The sequence below is a fragment of the Paroedura picta genome, chromosome 2, assembly GCF_049243985.1.
Source record: "Paroedura picta isolate Pp20150507F chromosome 2, Ppicta_v3.0, whole genome shotgun sequence".
Lineage (NCBI taxonomy): Eukaryota > Metazoa > Chordata > Lepidosauria > Squamata > Gekkonidae > Paroedura > Paroedura picta.
The window spans coordinates 92,017,024-92,030,677 of record NC_135370.1 but is presented as its reverse complement, the minus strand read 5'-3'; the positions used below and the strand labels follow the sequence as shown (position 1 = coordinate 92,030,677).

Genomic DNA, 13,654 nt, shown 5'->3' with positions numbered 1-13,654 from the left:
TGTAAGAATTTGCAATGGAAATTGCTGAGTTGCAACTCTGGCTCTGTTTGATTCTAGTATCTGTTATTCATTTTAATTATGCTATATGTTAATTTACTGCTCACACTTTACCTGCATGTATGGACTGGTAACTCTCATATCATTATACAATCAGAGTCCAGGAGCACTACTTCAGTGCTACTTCAGACCAACATGGCTACCCATTTGAATCTCTCATATCGTTGTAACTGAGGAAGTCTTGGTTTTAAAAGTGCTACTGGACATTGAAAAATTCTGTTTTGCATGGCTTGTGGAAAGCCAGGAGACTGGGAGCCTTCCTCAAGTAGGGCATTCCATAAGGAAGGGGGCACAACAGAGAAAGTACGTTCACGGGCAATTGTTTAATCAGGGAGGGAGGTAATGCAGAAGACTACAGAATATATAAAAGCACATTCTTAGTCCACACACAAACAGGAAAGAGACAGATCTGAAAAATAATACCTAATACTGGGACACAGAGATTAAAAGCAGCATTTCTTCTTAGTCAGCCAATAAGATGTGCATAACTGGCTGAAGGGAAGAGTCAGAAATCCCTTCCAGTCCACATTACCAGCAGTATATCACGTTCAACAGTACCCATCTTATTTTTTCAATTCATCAGGAAGTAGTTGGGAGTGATCTATATTTACTATGGCTTAACTGGATTGAATTTTCAACTGTGCTCTGTAATATAATCAAGCAGCCTTAAATTTTAGAAAGCTGGGCCTTCTGATTCCCCATTTATACACATATGACATGGAAACTGAAAATCCTATAGTTACTTTTAAGTAAAATGATATAAATGCTTGGTCCCTGTTTCTTTGGTTGAACAGGCCCATGAGGTATAAAAATGATAACAGTTCTGTATAAATTTTTCGACAAAAGGAGCAGGACGTGCACAAGAGCACAAAATATTTGTTTTATACTTCATGGTTGCCTGTTTCCTATCACTACTTTGCCAGTCTGTGGAAGAAAGAGCAGATTTTAAAATTTTTGTCTGATGGCGTTACCTTAGTTTCGGTGAGAACCCAGATGCAAGGTTAGTCCATCTATGAATCACTGCAGTTCCTAGAGCATAATGAGATTCTGAGCCTTGCTCAGTGCTATTGTCCTTATATGATGCCTATATCACTGTGATTCTTAAACACAGCAAAGACCATACTCTATGTGCAAACTGCAAATGTTTCTTTGATGAATGCAGATGCTAAGACATTAACTTACTCAGCAAAAAATATAGTAAAGGAGCAAGTAAAGTATCTAGATGCTGGCATCGTCACTTGTAGGATGTATCAAATATATACTTGGGCATTTAGTCATTCAACTTTTCTGGGAAGAAGTTATTACTCATATCAATTTTGTAGTAGAATATTAATTGATATTTGAGGATTCTTATGTACTTTAAAATTATCTGCCCATCTCTTGGAAGCTAACTGATGGTCAACAGGAATGGACCCTCCATGCATTTAGTATAGCAAAAAAAAAAAAAATCATACTACAACATGGGAAATATAAAAGCCCACCTCCAGTCAATGAATGGATTGAGGATCTTATTGCTTATTGCTCTATCACCATTTGAACATATGGAATATCAATGGGAATTGCATTTGGACCTGCTTTTAGATATTTATGAATTATTTACTCATATGTAGATTCATCACCAATGTCATTATAAGTTTTGCTTTATGTGTTGTTTTTTCCTTTTTCTCTAATCTTACTTAATTGCTGGATTTTAATTTTTTTTTGCTTTCTTTTTTCTGCTTTGCAACAAATTAACTAATTAACTAACCAACCAACCAGCCAACCACTGAATGTTTCTTTATTTAGTGGTCTAAAATCCAAAGGATCAAATGGATTAGAGCCTTACTACAAGAACATGTTGTGCATTTTTTGCTGCTTTTTGGAAGACTCTGCAGCAGCTTCAAGTCCCTGGATCACAGGTCTCCTGCCTCCAACACTTGCAAGTTTGTAATTCTGGCTTCCTCAGATAAGCCAGATGATCCTGTCTTGTGGATCCTATGCTGCCACATAGAAGTTAAAGACAGTTCCAGTATCTGAAAAGGTTGGCTCACTGTTTTAACTGATGCTTCACCTTATTCCCTCAGTAAATTTTCTGGGAACTGAAGGTACGTGTTCTAAGGAAGCAAGTATTGCCTTCCTGTGACATCATCAAAAGCTACCACCAGCCAGAATAAATAATACAGAGCCAGATAGACTAAATACAGCTTTATATATATGTTCATATATTTTATGTGTACAGATGGAGCAGAAGACTTCATTCTTTTTTACCAGCTCTATAGGGCTGCATGGGTTTATATATATAATTTATTCTTCTTCTTGAAATCATGAGACAACAAAGAACTAGAAAATTGAGACATTTGACCACTGGAGATCTTTAGCAATTCTTCCAGCTTCTGTGGTTTTTCAAGGCATTAATTAACAGTTTTATATTCCTGCCCAGATGATATGGATAATGAAAATTTCATACATTTTAACATGCCAGATCACAGAAGGCAATGGACATGTTCATTGTGCGTTTGAGACAGAACACCAACAGAAAGGTAAAGACTGCTTATTAGATTATCCGATGTTACATCCAAAGACATTTGCAGCATGCAGAATATATTATCTTGGGCTTACCAGGGCTTCTGTTTTGATTGATGGTCTGACCATGATATTGTGGTCAGGATGCAGCATGACTGGTTTAGATACTATTGGTACAGCTGGGCGACGCTGAGCAGGTGGACTTGGACAAAATTGCTATAGGGTTCAATTTAAGAATGTTATAGATTATGCCTGTGTATATTATATAAACAAATGATGATTCTAAACTCCATTTAGACTCTTATCTTCAATGAACAGTAACCACAATTAAGGGACTATTTATATACCTGCTATAAATGTGTTTCTGGTTCAATTAAACAAATGGCTGTACACTTCCTCTTTAAAGGAAGGTAGCATGGATTCCTAAAGTGATGTTGGGATGAAGAAAGCGGAAGAGAACTGTTTAACATCACTCAAGTGCATCTTATAAAACTCACAGAACAATATTGTGCAGCATCCCCATGTCATAATCTCTCTCCCTATTCCCTCGGGAGTGGTGGCTTTGAGGTTCTATGGTTTGAGATCAAACCTATCCTTAACCCCACATTCCTGTTTCTTTTCTGTACCATCTCTCCCCACCTCCCATCCCATGGCTTATGAACTGCAGAGCCTATCCCCCCCACTGTGAAGTACTCTCCCTTATCTATATATAGACCCCAGACCCCAAGAGGCCACCTGTGCTTATCTCTGTCAACGCTTCTGTTCCTGTCAAGCCCCGTCTTGCTTTGTCTCATGGAATCCCTCAATAAAGACTGATTTCTTTGCACCACATGTGTCTGGAGCAGTTCTCTATGAGGGTGTCTCCTATGGTCAGCCAGACAAGCCTGAGGTCTGTGACACCCCAGTAGCAATTAATATGCAATTGGGGTGGGGGAAGGGGCAGAGCAAGGAAGCCAGAGAAGCACTGCATTTTCCAAGAACAAGAGAGTACTTTATAGGTCCTCAGAAAGCAAAGCATTCCTACAATTGATCATATCCTTGAAAGAAAACAAAAATAACTTTTAAACTGAAAAATGAATGCATGCAAAGCCTTAGCCTGTTTTAAAATCTAAGCTTAAATTTGTGCAGGCTAAGGAACACTGTAAACAAAGGGCCCCTTGAAAAAAGTGCTTAGAATGTATGCCTAGTTGGCATGATGAAAACTGTCTAAATCCCACTGGCCTTTTCTAGAGCATTATATATTGGAAGATGACCTCTGTTTCATTTACAAAATATGCATGACATACCAACGTATTGCCTGATGCAGATGATATTTTGCTGAGGTGAGATGCATTTCGTGAAACCTAAATGAGAGTAGTTTTCATTCTGGTTATGATGATTCAAGAGTCTGAAGCATTGATCATGGACATGAAGAACATGTTGGTTCATGCCAAGTATAAGAATGATATGCAGGTAATGAAATATATATTTCTTTTGAAACATGTACAACAACCATAACATGCAATCAATATTTTCCCTTAACTTCAGACAGGGTAAAAAGGAAAAAAACAGCAACATTAAAACTCTACACTTCATGGCTTACTTAACATGTCAGAATATTTGAAACAGGAGAGTTAAAGTAATGCTCCCATATCCATTGTAATTCATTAAAATAAACGGATGTCAGAATTAAATCCAGGTGATTAAGTAATAATATAACACATTAACCCCCTTCAAGGATTGCTGCCTTGCCGTGGCAAGGGGGCTTGCGTAGCTCAGTGAAGCTATGAGCTATACCGTGCAGGGCTGCACAAGACGGACAAGGTTATAGCTGAGAGCTCTGACAAAAGGTGATCCACTGGAGAAGGAAATGGCAAACCACTCCAGTATCTTTGCCATGAAAACCCAATGGACAGTTCCAAAAGGCAAAACGATATGACGCCAGAAGATGAGCCCCTCAGGTCGGAAGGTGCCCAATATGATACTGGGGATGAGCAGACGGCTAGTATGAGTAGCTCCAGAATGAATGAAGCGACTGGGCCAAAGCCGAAAGGACGCTCAGTTGTGGAGGTAACTGGAGGCGAAAAGACAGTCCGATGCTGTAAAGATTTTTATTCCATATGAACCTGGAACGTCAGATCCATGAATCAAGGCAAGCTGGACGTAGTTAAACAAGAGATGACAAGACTGAACATTGACATTTTAGGAATCAGTAAACTAAAATGGACAGGAATGGGTGAATTTAATTCAGATGACCATCAGGTACACTACTGTGAACAGGAAGCTTGCAGAAGAAATAGAGTAGCCTTCATAATAAGAGAGTAGGAAAAGCAGTCTTGGGATATAATCCACAAAATGACAGAATGAACTCAATTCGAATACAAGGCAAACCATTCAACATCACAGTAATCCAAGTCTATGCTCCAACCACCACTGCTGAAGAGGATGAAGTTGACCAGTTCTATGAAACCCTACAACACCTTCTAGAAGCAACACCAAAAATAATGTGCTCATCATCATGGGGGATTGAAATGCTAAAGTAGGAAGCCAAAAGATAACTGGGATAACAGGCACGTTTGGCCTTGGAGTACAAAATGAAGCAGGGCACAGGCTGGTAGAATTTTCTCAAGAGAATACAATGGTCATAGCAAACACTCTTTTCCAACAACCCAAAAGACGACTCTACACATAGACATCACCAGACGGTCAACACAGAAATCAGATTGATTATGTGTTCTGCAGCCAAAGATGAAGAAGTTCTATACAGTCAGTAAAAACAAGACCAGGAGCTGATTGTGGTTCAGATCATCAGCTTCTTGTTGCAAAATTTAGGCTTAAATTGAAGAAAGTAGGGAAAAGTACTAGGCTACTCAGGTATGAATTAAATCATATCCCCAACGAATATACAGTAGAGGTGACAGATTTAAGGAATTAGATCTGATAGACAGAGTGCCTGAAGAACTATGGACGGAGGTTTGCAACATTGTACAAGAGGTAGCAACTAAAATCATCCCAAAGAAAAAGAAATGCAAGAATTCAAAATGGCTGTCTGAGGAAGCTTTACAAATAGCTAAGGAGAGAAGGGAAGTGAAAGGCAAGGGAGAAATAGAAAGCTAGTGAATTCCAGAAGAACATCTACTTCTGCTTCATTGACTAGGCTAAAGCCTTTGATTGTGTGGAACACAACAAATTGTGGCAAGTTCTTAAAGAGATGGGAATACCAGAGCATCTTATTTGTCTCTTGAGAAACCTATATGGATGTCAAGAAGCAACAGTGAGAACCGAGCATGGAATCACTGATTGGTTCAAAACTGAGAAAGGAGTTCGGCAAGGCGGTATACTGTCACCTTGCCTATTTAACTTGTATGCGGAGCACATCATGAGAAAGGCGGGGTTAGAGGAGTCACAAATTGGGATCAAGATTGCAGGAAGAAATATCAACAACCTCAGATATGCAGATGATACCACTCTAATGGCAGAAAGTGAAGAGGAACTAAAGAGCCTGTTGATGCGGGTGAAGGAGGAGAGTGCAAAAGTTGGCTTGAAACTCAACATCAAGAAAACAAAGATCATGGCATCTGGCCCTCTCAATTCCTGGCAAATAGATGGGGAAGAAATGGAGATAGTGACAGATTTTATTTTCCTGGGCTCCAAGATCACTGCAGATGGGGACTGCAGCAAAGAAATTAAAAGACGCTTGCTCCTGGGGAGGAAAGCTATGGCAAATCTAGACAGCATCCTAAAAAGCAGAGACATCACCCTGCCAACAAAAGTGCGTTTAGTCAAGGCTATGGTATTCCCAGTTCCAATGTATGGCTGCGAAAGTTGGACCATAAGGAAGGCCGAGCGTCACAGAATTGAGGCTTTTGAACTCTGGTGCTGGAGAAGACTCTTGCAAGTCCCTTGGCCTGCATGGCAAACAAACCGGTCAGTCCTAGAGGAGATCAGCCCTGACTGCTCCTTAGAAGGCCAGATCCTGAAGATGAAACTCAAATACTTTGGCCACCTCATGAGAAGGAAGGACTCCCTGGAGAAGAGCCTAATGCTGGGAGCGATCGAGGGCAAAAGAAGAAGGGGACGACAGAGAATGAGGTGGCTGGATGGAGTCACTGAAGCAGTAGGTGCTGATTCAAACATGTTTTGGAGAATGTGGATTAATACATCATTAACTATGGGAGGATAGCATTTTACTTGTAAGGTGTGTGAGATATTTTAAATTAATAAGAAGCATCTCATCAGCAGATATATTACCAGAAATTCTAAGTGAGGTAGCTTATTTGATCAAACCAGCAATAATGTTTGGTTTTTAACTGATGTATGTACTTGCCCAGAAATGCTACAGACAAGAATCGGTAGCCAGAAAAAAAGCTAAAATGAAGTAATGTACTCTAGATGAACATTTGAATGCAATGCTGTAGCATTTCCTTGAACCACTAAGTGCTCATTCTACATAGCATAAGAGAAGAAGTGATAAAGACCATGATGTATATATGGGCTTATATTTTACATTTTTGAGAGAAATGCAATTTATTAACAATATCATATCATGCAAACGCCACAATGGAATATATTTGTCTCTTGAAAACCTCAGGCTGTGGCAGGAGGGTATGAGTTCTACACATACAAAACATATTCTATACTAATTCATACCTTTGGACTTGATAGGTAGATCTGTTCACTGGTCTGAGAACTAATGGGGCTAAAGTTCATTTCTTTATAGTTTTTCACTTCCCAGTGGTTCTGTGATTCTGCTGGTCCACCAGGTTGATAGCTATGGTTGCCCATTCGTTCATCCAGATGATTGGGCAGAGTATGGAGAGTGGCAAGAGTCTGAGGGGAAGGAAGAGGAGGTGGGGGAGACTGTGGTGGCGGTGGCACAGGATTTGGGGTATGCATCCAAGCCGAAGATGGTGGTGGTGATGGTGGCATCCATGAAGCGGAAGAGGGTATTGGTGCCTGTCCCCTAGCAGCTGGGACACTTGGTGGAGGAAGTGGATAGGGCACTGAGGTTACTGGAACTGTACGGTGTAATGGAGGTGGTGGTGCTGGACGTTTTGTAGACTTGCCAACATCATCTAAATTGATGTCATCAAGATCAGTGGTGTGAAGCTGCAACCCCCCAGCAAATTTTCGCATGGATGTGCCAGATGGAGAAACAGGAGGGCGTACACCTGGTGTCTAGTACAGCAACAAAGATAATTTGAAAACACAGTTGCTTAAAAATGCCTCAATATATCCCTATTACAAGGGATTCATTACTAAAATAAAATGCACAATGCCATCAGAGGCTGAAAATGTTTAATTTACAAATAATAATGCACCATCATCTATTCAATTTATATTAAAGGAGATAAATACATATGAACAACCACAAAAATATATAGAAGCAGCGTTTTAACACAGTCAGGAATCTTTAAGGGGAAATCTGTTGGCAGAGTTTAAATTTCCAAAGAGGATGCAGTACTAGACTGCTTAAAATAATAAAATAGTTTTGTTAGGAACAGAAGCAACTTTGTATAGAAAGAGAGGATAGATAGATTCCTAATGCTCTAATTGTCTCTGACTAACATTCCTTATGCTGTTCTGGAGGCAAGCAGAGAAGAAGTATGTTTGAAGGAGCAGGGAGTTTCCAAACAGGGCAGTGGAGAAGAATATTTGAAAAATTCTAAGAAGTTCCTATTCTAACTATACTAAATATACCTCTTTTCCAATGACCCCTGAATGATATTCTTTTTATGTTGTTGAATCATACACACTACAGATCTTGTATATTTCAACAAATTCTAGGTTCCCAATAGGAATTTGTATTGTATTCCAGAGGTGGCCATTTAACTTATGGAAATCTACTGGTGATCTACTGCCCTAGAAGACCACTGCTGGCCAGGTGCAAGTGGAGCTAAGTCTAGCAACTCTACCGGTTCCATCATGCATCCTGCAGATCTTGCATATCCCAACACTCCTTCTGAAGATCTAGTGTGTGTGGCTTCAGATTCATCTACTTCTGTAAAGTCTTCTGAGATTCTTCTTAGAAAATCCATCTGCATCCTGCTGAACTCTTGTCAGGAGGCATGTCTATGGATGACTATGTTTGTTCCTCAATCAGAGCCCTAATTTCCTTTTTTGCAGGCTTCTTCCACTCTTCTGCTTCACTGTTGGTTATCTTTTCTGTGTCTTCCCATGTGGAAAGTTCTTTCATAGCCTCTGATTTAGTTATATAGAAGAGCCTTCTCAGTGGTACTTGCTTATTTGCTCTAGTTGATCTTCTGACCTTAGGTTCTGCATCACCTTCTGGTACTTGGGGTTCTGCTGGTGCTTCCTCTGCAAAGTTCATGGTGCTCAGTTGCACTGTTTCTGGTTGCTGTACAGTGTTTTCTTCCATCTTCCAGACTTATCTTTTCTGTATTTGTAGGGTTTTTCTTCTCATCAATGTAGACTGTATTACAGATCTTTATAGTCTCATAATCCAGTTCTTGGATTAAGGATCCTGTATACTTTACATCCCAAGACATATTCTACCAAAATGCCTTGTTATATCCACCTTGCTTTGTTTCCCCTTAGGAATGTATGCACAGGCTTTTGACCTGAACACCCTCAAGTGTTTCATACTGCATTTTTGTCTATATCATAGTTCATATGGCATTGTCCTGATTGTGCACACACAGCAAACAGGCAGAGGTAGTCAGAATATCATCCCAAAGTCAAAATACCAGTTAAGGTATTTCACAGCTCAAATCCAATGGGAAATTCAAAAGCAGAGAGCAGAGTCCAAGGTCAGCAATACAGACTGCAAGGTCAGAAACTAACAAACATATTACTTCCACACAGCCATTCCCTTGTTTGCTGCTTTTATACATCAAGCTAAACAACTGCCAGCCACCTCAGCCCTGCTCCTGCAAACAGTAATCTCTGTTGTTTATGTGGAGAGACAGCTGTGTTGCCAATACAGCACTGCACCTTCTGCCTTGCAGCTCTCTCATCTTCCTTATATGTTGTTCGTGAAGCTCTGGCAACAGGGCAGGTGAACTGGCTGTAGATTGTTGCCAACTCTGGGCTGGGGGGCTGAGGGGCTATTGTATTGGTACCTGGCTGTGGAACCATATCTCCTCAGAGACTGCCTCCTCCTGCAGTGTCTCTGTTACTCAATGTGAGTTTGGGTCTGGCCACTTCTTCCTAAGAGAAGTCAACTAGTATCACTAGTCACTGCCAGATAGGTGTTCTTCTGGTATCTTTAGTGGGTAAACTGTTCTGTAGGAAGGTAGCAGTGTTAATCATTTCTCCCCAGTATTTTTCAGGCAGAAGTGCTTCTAGGAGCACACATCTGCACATTTTGATTAGGGAGCGATTCTTTCTGCTATGCCATTTTGTTCTGGAGTGTCTGGAACAGTGAGCTGATATTCTATTCCTTCATTAGTCAAATGGTCCGTATCACATTCCCCTCCCCCAATGATGTCACTATTCCATTTTTGGCAAGCACTCCTACTGAAATCAAGTTGTTTGCCAACTGTGGTACCTAAAGGCAATTTTCAAAGAGGACCCCCACAAACATTTGTCCACTGGTCAGTTTACATGTCACTGTTCCTTACTAAATCTCTTCTGCAACCAGAAATTTTTATACATATATTTCAATATATAGGTTGCTTCTCTACTTATGTTCTCGGGGTAGCTTACACAATAAATTTCAAATTTAAAATACATTAAATCTGCCAGGCTTGGTGTCTCTTTTTTATCTTCATCTAGGGGTTTCAAAGAAGTCTGTGCCCAGAAAAGTGCATGGAGCATATACACTGTCTAAATACCACATGTTATTCTTGGTTGCTTTTTGGGTCAATACATAGCACTTCTCAGAGGGTGGCTGTTTAAAACTCTCTCTTTATGTCTTTTTTTGAGAGGGACTCCTCTGCTTGGAAGCATTACAGTCCTTTTTAAAGTGCCCTTGCTTTCCATGAGTGGTTCATCACGTTGCTCATATTCAGTGTCATATGTTCAGCATTTGATTCAATTATATTATTGCAATCCTCAAACTATTTCTGCCTGATTACTTTAGTGAGAGACATTTCCCTCTTTTCTTCAGTTTGGAATATAGCATTTTCATAACTTTTTGGTGAACTAATTAACAGCATAGCCAGATCCTGTTCTGGAATCTTTTTACCAGCACTTCTTGCTCAGTTAGATGAATTATGTTGTCTAGATGGTCATACAAATTCCCCTTTCTGGGATTTTAATGCTAACGTGTCTCTTCTGCAAATAGGGCTGGCTTTTCAGAGAAGAATTGACATATAGCCATTTTAATTCTTTTTGATACATTTGCTGTCTGCATGACACCCAAGACATCTTAATTATGGCCCCTCTTGGCTTTTTGATGTCAGAATCCCAGGTCCTTTGTCTTGCCTTCTGGTCATATCCCAGTTGGTGGTCTCTAACGGCATCCCAGAGTCTTGTCTTGAGCATCTGACTCTTCATTTTCTTTCTAGATCAGGTAGTTGTCTTCAGTAATCCTATCCAGTAGGTAGTAATGCTGAATGAGGTAAGGCAGTGGTCCCCAACCTTTTGAGGCTGGGGACCGGCAGGGCAACTGCCTGCCCGCGCATGCCATGCATGCGCAATTTCGGCCGCGCATGGCGCATGTGCACATGCGCGGCCGGGGCACGCATGCGCAATGTGCGGGCGTGGCCCTGATTCCCTCTCTCCCCACTCCCGCAGTAAGAAGCTTCCCGGGCCGCAAACTTGCGGCCTGGGAAGTTTTTTACTGTGGGGGGCGGGGAGAGGGAGCCGCGGCCCGGTGCCAAGGCCTTCGCGGCCCGGCACCGGGCCGCGGGCCGCGGGTTGGGGACCACTGATGTAAGGAAACTGACATTTTGTGGTTCTTCTTCTCTTTGCCTTCAACCTACTATTTTGCAGCCTGAATGCTTGCTCTCGGTCAGGCTATCTCAACCAGGGTTTCATGAAACCCTGGGTTTTTGTGATGGCCATGAAGTTAATTGGTTGGGAGTTAATTATATATATATATATATATATATATATATATATATATATATATATATATATATATATATATATATATATATATATATATATATATATATATATATATATATATATATATATATATAATACATTTTAATATATATCTTTTTAAAAATTAATGGGTGATATGACTATGTATGGCCATGTCAACCTACCCCCTTCCCCCCCCCAAATGACCAATGATGGGCCTGGAGGGTGTGTGAAGGGGAGGGGACCCAGCCATACAAATCTCTGCTGGCTGAGGCTTGTCACAAGTGGTAGTCCAGAAAGCCAGGTACTCTGTTGGGATGGTGGTAGTGGAGTGGCATAGGCCTGTTCCTGGCTGCTGTGCTGTTTCTGATGTGGTGGGGCATGGTGGAGCAGTACAGACCCTTTTTCTGGCATGGTGGGGGGAAGCAACTGAGCAGCATAGACCTGCCCTGGCCTTGTTTCTAAAATGGGGGGGAGGGTTTGGCAGAGTAGCTCTGGTCCTGATTTTGGCATTGGGGGGTGGCGGCGATGGAGAAGAATAGACCTGCCCACTGCAGGCTCCCTTTGGTGAAAAGGAGCAAACTGTTAGCTAGCCCAGAGTACAGGTATGGTTCTGTCCACAGATAATCTGAAAATACTTCTGTGCTGTCACTTCTTGTGCCATGGGAGCCCCCTGATGATGTCACATCCAGTGGGAGAATCTAGGTGATGTCACTTCTGATGACATGACTTCCAGGGGTGTGGCAGGAAGGTGTGGCCTGTTGACATCACTTCTGGGGTTTCTCAAAGCCTAAAGAAAGATTCAGTGGTTTCTCAACAGTAAAAAGATTGAGAAAGGTTGCTTTGGGCCCAGAATTCTGTTGGCAGAGTTTAAATTCACCAAGAGGTGTAAAGCACCAGGCTGCTAAAAAGAATGAAATAGTTTCATTAAGAGTAGGAATAACTTTGTATAGAAAGAGAGGAGAGATAGATTCCTAACACTCTAATTGTCTCTGATTAACATTCATTCTCATGTTCTGGAGGCAAGCATGGAGAAAGTATGTTTGAAGTAGCAGGGAGTTTCCAAACAGTCAATCAGGACACTGGAGAAGAGTATTTGAAAAATCCCAAGAAATTCCTATTCTATACGAAACATACCTCTTCTCCAATGACCCCTGAACGATATTCTTTTTATGTCGTTGAATCATGCACACTACAGATCTTGTATATTTCAGCAAATTCTAGGTTCCCAATAGTAATTTGTATTCCAGAGGTGACCGTTTGGTTTACAAGGAAATCTCCTAGTGAGTCACTGCACTAGAAGACCACTGTTGGCCAGGTGCAAGTGGAGCCAAGTCCAACAGCTCTACCTGTGCCAAAGGGCCCTCTTCACTTGGACTCTCCAGCACCAATGATAATCAAGGTCAGCTTAACAACTGCCATCTTCTGATCTACTACCAAGTGCACAAGGAAACAATGGGTGAGTTGATAAGTATTGCTAGTGGCCCTACAACCTGGCTTCAAGCACAATAACAAACATTATTTAGGATTGCTCTCTATGAGTCTGAAAATGTTTATTATGTACATCTTGGAAATGCAGGTAGAAACCAGAGACAGTATTGCTAAAAAGGTCTATAAAAGATTTTCTAAAACAAAGTACAGCTACACATCTTAGATAACACAATTGATGGTTAGAGCACTGTGTTACCTCAGGGGAATCATTCTCCACCGAGGATATTTGTTCTAATCGTGTTTGACAAAGCTTTTCCACCCAGTGCTGGGTCTTTTCTGATTCCTCTAAATCTTCTCGCTCAGTCTCAGATACCTGAGTCATATCGTAGTTGCAGAACAAAGTATATGACTGGTGTTATAAAATGCATTTGATTCAAAGATACAAATCATATTTAATTATTAAAAATAGGACTGTAAACACTGATTTCTCAGATCAATGTTTATCACTTTATAGCAATTTGGTTGCCCATTTTAACATCAATACAAAGTGCAGCAGAACCATTAAATAGCTTTTAAAATAACTTCCCATGAACTTTTAAGGCAGAGTTCTTATCCACATTTAAATGGTTAACTAACATTTAAATTTTGGTAAATTGACAATACTACACAGTCAGGTCATAATACCATGCAC

At 40.7% G+C, this 13,654-nt stretch overlaps 1 protein-coding gene across 5 annotated transcripts in view; it reads right to left on the bottom strand.

Moving 5' to 3' along the window:
- The window catches only part of USH1C (USH1 protein network component harmonin), a 97,421-nt gene that overhangs the window by 24,923 nt on the left and 58,844 nt on the right, over nucleotides 1-13,654 (bottom strand). The window contains exons 2-5 of one of the 5 annotated variants that reach the window (XM_077321608.1): nucleotides 13,220-13,336; nucleotides 7,189-7,716; nucleotides 3,846-3,902; nucleotides 2,656-2,775 (exon numbers count right to left, since the gene is read on the bottom strand). The exons of 3 other annotated variants lie outside the window; for them this stretch is intronic. In XM_077321608.1, the coding sequence (XP_077177723.1) occupies nucleotides 2,656-2,775; nucleotides 3,846-3,902; nucleotides 7,189-7,716; nucleotides 13,220-13,336 (822 nt within the window). The remainder of the gene's footprint in view (nucleotides 1-2,655; nucleotides 2,776-3,845; nucleotides 3,903-7,188; nucleotides 7,717-13,219; nucleotides 13,337-13,654) is intronic. One more of the 5 variants, XM_077321610.1, reaches the window with a different exon arrangement.